This window comes from Sinocyclocheilus anshuiensis, unplaced genomic scaffold (assembly GCF_001515605.1).
Source record: "Sinocyclocheilus anshuiensis isolate Anshui unplaced genomic scaffold, SAMN03320099.WGS_v1.1 scaffold277, whole genome shotgun sequence".
NCBI classification, from domain to species: Eukaryota; Metazoa; Chordata; class Actinopteri; order Cypriniformes; family Cyprinidae; genus Sinocyclocheilus; species Sinocyclocheilus anshuiensis.
In genome coordinates this window covers 942,738-949,993 of record NW_015536463.1, presented here as the reverse complement: position 1 = coordinate 949,993, position 7,256 = coordinate 942,738, and the positions used below count along the sequence as shown (strand labels likewise).

General features: G+C 36.0%; 1 protein-coding gene across 1 annotated transcript in view; it reads left to right on the top strand.

The window, feature by feature from the left end:
- LOC107685482 (WD repeat and FYVE domain-containing protein 2-like) overlaps positions 1 to 7,256 on the top strand; it is a 10,911-nt gene that overhangs the window by 1,877 nt on the left and 1,778 nt on the right. The window contains exons 2-9 of the mRNA XM_016482107.1: positions 954 to 1,021; positions 1,349 to 1,422; positions 1,538 to 1,592; positions 2,988 to 3,138; positions 4,088 to 4,200; positions 5,801 to 5,927; positions 6,081 to 6,186; positions 6,318 to 6,419. Coding sequence (XP_016337593.1) covers positions 954 to 1,021; positions 1,349 to 1,422; positions 1,538 to 1,592; positions 2,988 to 3,138; positions 4,088 to 4,200; positions 5,801 to 5,927; positions 6,081 to 6,186; positions 6,318 to 6,419 — 796 coding nt within the window. The remainder of the gene's footprint in view (positions 1 to 953; positions 1,022 to 1,348; positions 1,423 to 1,537; positions 1,593 to 2,987; positions 3,139 to 4,087; positions 4,201 to 5,800; positions 5,928 to 6,080; positions 6,187 to 6,317; positions 6,420 to 7,256) is intronic.

Here is a 7,256-nt window from a genome sequence, read left to right as displayed (position 1 = left end):
ATATATATATATATATATATATATATATATATATATATGAAATGTCATTATGTATGTCATTACTATTTATTTCAGCACTTTAATTCCAATGTATGTAGAAAATGTTTTTTATGTAGAACAAAACCCTAAATATTAAATGTTTTAAAGTATTTTAATCTTTTAACAGCCCCAACATTTTTTTTTCTAAAGTCATCATTTTTGTTTTTAGAGATTTAAATTGTCAAAGCAAAACAGAAATCTTTTCTACACTTAATATATATGGCCCACCATTTTGTACCAGCCCTATGATTTTGAGTACCTGCCTGATCCTGGCAATGTTTTTAACTTGACAACCAAGTTTAGTTCTTATTATGTTTGCCGTTAAGGTGATTAGGACTTATCTTAGCCAACGACATGTATTCTTAGATGTGTGTCCTGGTAATTTGTGTACTGTACTGCATGCCACTTTTGTAAGAAAGTGTCTGTTAAATACATGTCTGTAAATGTTATAATTAGGGCTGCACGATAAATCGCATGAGATATTTAACGCGCATCTTATCAGTAAAGCCGGTTCTGTAATCATGGCAGTTAGGGCTGCACGATAAATCGCATGCGATATTTAACGCGCATCTTATCAGTAAAGCCTGTTCTGTAATCAGCGGTAAATCTCCATCACCTGCATGCTTTCACATTGAGCAGCATTAACTACACAGAGCCGTTGTTCACTGACGAGTTGCGCAAAACCACGTCCATATTCGTGCGATTTTTTGCGCAGCTCGTCAGTGAACAACAGCTCTGTGTAGTTAATGCTGCTCAATGTGAAAGCACGCAGGTGATGGAGATTTATCGCTGATTACAGAACCGGCTTTCTGACAAGATGTGCGTTAAATATCGCATGCGATTTATCGTGCAGCCCTAGTTATAATCAAGATTATTATCTATTATATTTAATTATTTATTTAAATTTGTTTTAGGACAATCCGCGTGTGGTTGAAGAGGGACAGTGGTCAGTACTGGCCTAGTGTCTTTCACACAATGCCAGGTGAGTCCTCAGTCCAACACCGGCCCTGTGCTGCTTTCTGAGAGCAAAACAGATCTAAACATTATGGGACATGCAACCACATAACTTAACAGGAATTTTACTACAAAAGTAAAAGCGTGAGGTGAAACCAGTATGGGCATGAACTTCAGCTTGTTTTCCCGTTCAGACAGGAGTTTCATTTCTCATTTTTTGCTTGCTATCTAGTTAACTATTGTAGACTGCGGGGGCACTGGCTCTCAGTACAGGGTGTTTATTTATAGTCAAATGCTGATCAACGGATTTTGTTGGATAGAATCTCATACTCATTGTCTTTGTCTTATGTTGCAGTGGCATGTTCATGTATGTCATTTAACCCAGAGACAAGGAGGATCTCTGTAGGGTTGGAAAATGGCACTGTATCGGTATGTTAATTAAACACTGTTCTTACACACACCTGCTTTCTATGTAGTAATATGTCACTAGCAGGTTCTCAGATACATTACTAAGCTTCATTAAGCCAGGCGTTTCTCTTACCAGGAGTTTGTCTTATCGGAGGACTACAACCAAATGACTCCTGCACGAACATATCAGGGTGAGTCACAATTGCAGTCGCAAAGAATTAATTTTGTTTTCCTAACTTAACATAAATCCTATAAACATATTCAAGCATCACAATCTGTCTCTCCCTGCCATTTGATATGTCAGATAAAGTAATATTTCAACTCTTTTATTTTGTTGATATCCTTGAAAATGGTTTTAATCAAATTGATCCAAATTACATTTTAGAACTTTTAGGAAATTTTATAGGTTTCTATTTTAAGTAACTCAAGTATGGTTTTTGCAATGAAAATGGCCAAAGTGCATTAATGATCATCATATATTTTTTTAGAAGGTGATGGAACTTTACTTGTATATCCTTGTATTTCTGGTTGAACTATCCCTTTAAGTGAATCTAACTAGTTTATTTCTTGATTTTTTATGTTATTCTATAACATAGAGAAGATATATATTCCAGTTCCATTCATATACATAACTGACCCTTCGCAAAGACCCGCCCCACTTCTTTACTGTTTCTACATCCGACAAGTCATGGTGCTCTCACGCCACACATCATGTTCTCATGCAGTGAAAAATACATCGCAGAGCAAAGAGAAACTGACAACACGCCGACAGACAAGACAAAGAAGGTTACTTTAGGCATAAAACATAGTCCCAGCTTTTCGTAATTTTTAAAGAAATTCCAAAAATAAATGCCATTTTGTGGCTCTTTAATGTGTCATGACAGATCGCTGTAGTGCCTCAGTTCAAGTGGCACGTGAAGCGATCATCTCTTCCTCTTTACTAGTTATAGCATGAAATAAACATGACTGAACATCAGAAGGTATCTTGTTTCAGTGTGGAAAGACGTCAATACACACCATTTTTCAAGTTCAAGTCAACCAATATTAATTTACTCTCCTGTCTGGTTTGTTTGTCAGACAAAAATGGCAGATTCTGCATTATGATTGGTCAGATCGCCTGTCAATCAAACTCCCTGCTAAGGGTCAATTCAGCCATGTACAGAATGGTGAGGTCAGGTCAGGTCAGTTCTGTACAGAACAATATATATGCAGGAAAGCTTTATTATGAAGTACTAAATCTGAACATTCAGCTCTTAAAGAAAAGTTGTCATGGCCTAGAATGGCATTGATGTGAAATAGCTAGCTAACCTTCTTTAAAACATGTGGCTTATGTAATGCTTCCAACAAAGATAAATGATACCGTTATGGATAGAGATACATACGTAGAGTATAAACATGAAGTATATTAAGTGCTGTGGTTTAGGTTTGCTCCTTTGTTACTGAAATTCCACCTCTGTGATTATTTGACTGTCTGCTGCCTTGTTATTTACTTCTATATATGAGAGCTTAATTGGTTGTGTTTTTGAATGTGCTAAAGTGATCCCTCCCTGCTTTGCTCATTGTGTCTTGTCTTTTGTTTGTGTTAGCTCATCAGGTTGGCGTGACCGTGGTGCTGTTTGTCTTAGAGATGGAGTGGGTTCTAAGCACAGGTCAGGACAAGAGCTTTACGTGGCACTGCTCAGAGAGCGGACAGCAGCTGGGCATATACCGGACCACAGCATGGGTGTCTGGACTACAGTATCCATTCATACGCCACACCTGATATGAAACATCTCACAAAAACCTCCAAGTTTATAGTCACAAATCAGTCATTGCACTCTCTGTGTTTTCATATTGCTTTGCGTCAATTTGACTGATTTTATTTTTGCTTTATTATAGGTTAAAATTGTAACAAAAACACCAATAATTTACTTAAATGTTAAGTTTGTATAATTTATATTAGAAATGTAATTAGATAAAGGGGTAATGAAAATTCGGTCATTTACTTAAACTCATGTCTTGCAAACCTGTATGACTTTTTTGGAAAAGTTATTTTGAGAAACGTGTCCGTATTTTATTTTATTTTATATTATATTTTATTATTATTTTTTATTTATTTTATTTTATTTCTTTTTTCATACAATGGAAATCAATGGTAATCAAAACTGTTTGGTTACCAACATTCTTCAAAATCTCTTTTTTTATGTTATGCAGAAGATGGTCAAACAGGTTTGAAACAACATGAGTAAATGATGACCGAATTGTCATTTTTTGGTGACCTATCCCTTTAATGCTGTAGGAATGTGGTTTCTAAATGTATTAGCGCCTCTCTGATGACTCGTTTTGACCGTGTCAGTGTCTATTTCGTGCACACAGCATAAATAAACTAGAAGGGGTTAACGTCAGCAGTATGGACACACTTCACCATTACCATAAATATCCTAAAGTGGCTTGTTGCCAAAAAAAAAAAAACATTACTACGACTGGTTTAATTTATTACCTTGCAACACAATGCCCTGAAGAACATAAAAAGTTAAATTATCCAAAATTAATTAAAGAAACTTTATTTTTGTTTTTGGTTAAATTAAAACGTCTTATATATTAATGTAAAAAATTCATTTTGGTGCAATTTACGGTAATCGTGGTTGGGGTTTAAAAATGGGGTTTAAAAGTTATATAGCATTGGCTTCTTGACAATCTGTGTAAGATTTGATGTGGAAACCAGACATGCCTTCGTTGGAGATCATTCCGGTCAAGTGACAATCCTAAAGCTGGAGCAGGACAACTGCAGCCTGGTCACCACCTTTAAAGGCCACACAGGTGCGTACACAAACAGCACATTACAAATAGACACACAATAAAATACACTCTTTAGCCCAGATACATTTTGCCATTAGCTGGTCTATTGAATCCAAATGTAGAGATTCACACTTGAAACAGGTACATAAAATAAATACTTAAAGGTATAGTTCACCCAAAAATGAAAATTCTGCCATTAATTACTAACCCTCATGTTGTTCCAAAGCCATAAGACCTTCGTTCATCTTCAGAACACAAATTAAGATATTTTTGATTATATCCAAGAGCTCTGCCCCTCAGTAGACAGCAAGGGTACTACCACGATCAGAGAACAGAAACGTAGTAAGGACGTCGTTAAAAGGGTCCATGTGACATCAGTGGTTCAACCGTAATTTTACGAAGCTTTGAGAATACTTTTTGTGCGCTTTGTGGTGCTGCTGGCGTAGAACACACATGCGATTCCCTTGTTTACAACATAGGAACGCAATGTGCATCCGTCTATAATGGACAAAATTATGGTTGAACCACTGATGTCCATTTTTATCGACGTCCTTACTACGTTTCTGTGCCTTGATCGTGGTAGTACCCTTGTTGTCACAGCTCTCGAATTTCATCAGAAATATCTTAATTTGTGTTCCGAAGATGAACGAAGGTCTTACGGGTTTGGAACGACATGAGGGTGAGTAATTACTGACAGAATTTTCATTTTTGGGTGAACTATCCCTTTAATTGGGCTTCTCAGTTACACACAAAAACAGCAGAAAGCAAAAAAAAAAAAAATTCTTAGAAGACCAAAAATGTGGTAGCATGAAAACAAGCATCTTAGCAAGCAGCAAATAGGTTGATACATTAATCATTAACATGGCAAAAAGGGAAAGCAGTTGGTCAGCACAAAAAAGCAAATTAACCAACAAACAAGTCTTGTTTGTTCTAAAGTGTACCAAGGGTTGAAGGGATAGTTCACCCAAAAATGAAAATTTGATGTTGCCGTAAAGCAAGAAGAAGAAGAAGAAGAAGACGACGTGTCATGCGCCGGCTGTCAAGGACGTGCTCAGGACAGTTCAGACATTGCAGTGTATCAGAGGTAAAAAACTATATAAATACTGTTTCTTGCACAGACCGATCGTTTCATGTCTTTACACATCAATGTATCGTCACGAGCCGCAGGGTTTAATTTGGTTTTGTTTGTGTATGTTTTTTTGACTCTCAAAGCCGTGATTCCCGTTCACTTCCATTATATGACTGACAGACTGCAACGGTTTGAGTTAAACATTTTTGTTTGTGTTCTACTGAAGAAACAAAGTCACCTACATCTTGGATGCCCTGGGGGTAAGCAGATAAACATCAAATTTTCATTTTTGGGTGAACTATCCCTTTAACATTTAAATGATGACCTCCTTCAATTATTTTAGTGTGGATGGCGTCCCCTGGTGGCTTGGATGACAATACTGTCATCCCCCCTGAGTAGCCTTAAAGTCCTTATAACCTCAGGATACACAAATATATTAATCTTCATGACTACATCCATAAAATATTGTATAAGGGAAACATGTATTCCATTACTTGCGCCGTTCCTGAATCGGAATCTTTCAACGATGACTGTGTGTGTATATGTGTGCAGGCAATGTCACAGCCCTGTGTTGGGATCCTGTGCAAAGGGTTTTATTCTCTGGAAGTTCTGATCATTCAATCATCATGTGGGACATTGGAGGCCGTAAAGGCACAGCCATTGAGCTGCAGGGACACAAGTAGGACAGATGAATTGTTGTCATGTATTATGTAAGATATGAGAATAAGCAAAGCACGCTTGTCAGGTCTTAATATTTGAGTGTTTGTGCGTGTTTGTGTGTGTTTGTGTGTGTGTGTGTGTGTGTGTGTGTGTGTGTGTGTGTGCGCGACAGTGATAAAGTGCAGGGTTTGTGTTATGCTCCTCACACCCGTCAGCTCATTTCCTGTGGCTCAGATGGAGGAATAGTTATCTGGAACATGGACGTCACACGACAAGAGGTGAGAGAGATACTGTGTAGAGCAAGGATGAAGCGTCTAGTACAATAGGGCTTGCCTCATGTGGTATTTATGTTAGTTACATATGTCTGTTTACATAGTTTAAGCATGTCCTCATCTGTTTTGTGTCTCAGACTCCTGAGTGGCTTGACAGTGACTCATGTCAGAAATGTGAACAGCCATTCTTCTGGAATTTTAAACAGATGTGGGACAGTAAGAAAATTGGCCTGCGACAGGTACAGTGAACAAAACCACTGCAAAAATAAATAAAACTAAAATAAAAATAATAATCAGTTTATTAATCAATATTTTGTCTTGTTTTACAGCAAAATCTAAACGTCCTTAAAACAAGATAAATTTATTTGAGAAGCTAAGTTGTGTAAGATAAGACTTTTTAATATAATATTACGCAATCATTCAAATATTTGGGGTCAGTGAGATTTTTTAATGTTTTTGAAAGATGCCATGCTCACCAAGGCTGCATTTATTTTATTAAAAATACAGTACAATGGTAATATTGTGAAATATTATTATAATTTGAAAGTACTAATTTCTATTATATTATTATTTAAATTTTTATTTGTTCCTGTGTAAAAAAAATTGCAGTCATTACTCCAGCCTTCAGTGTCACATGATCCTTCAGAAATCATTCTAATATGCTGATTTGGTGCTCAAGATACATTTCTTATTATCATCAACTTTGATAATATTGTGCTGCTTAATGTTTTTATGGAAACCGTGATACATTTTTTTCAGGATACATTGATTAATAGAACGTTCAGCATTTATTTGAAATAGAAATCTTTTGTAACATTTTAAATGTCTTTACTGTCACTTTTGATAAAAATTATTGTTAAATTAAATTAGATACATTTGATTTAATCATCCATGTTGAATCAAAGTAATAAATTCTTTCAAAAAACAAAAACAAAACAAAAAAACACTTGCTGACACCAAACGTATATTCTGCAGAGTACATTGAATGAAGTTTTAAAATATATCTTAAATCAAGTTTAAATATACATATCTGGAATTATATTTAAAGGGGTCCTATTATGCGTTTTCACTTTTTA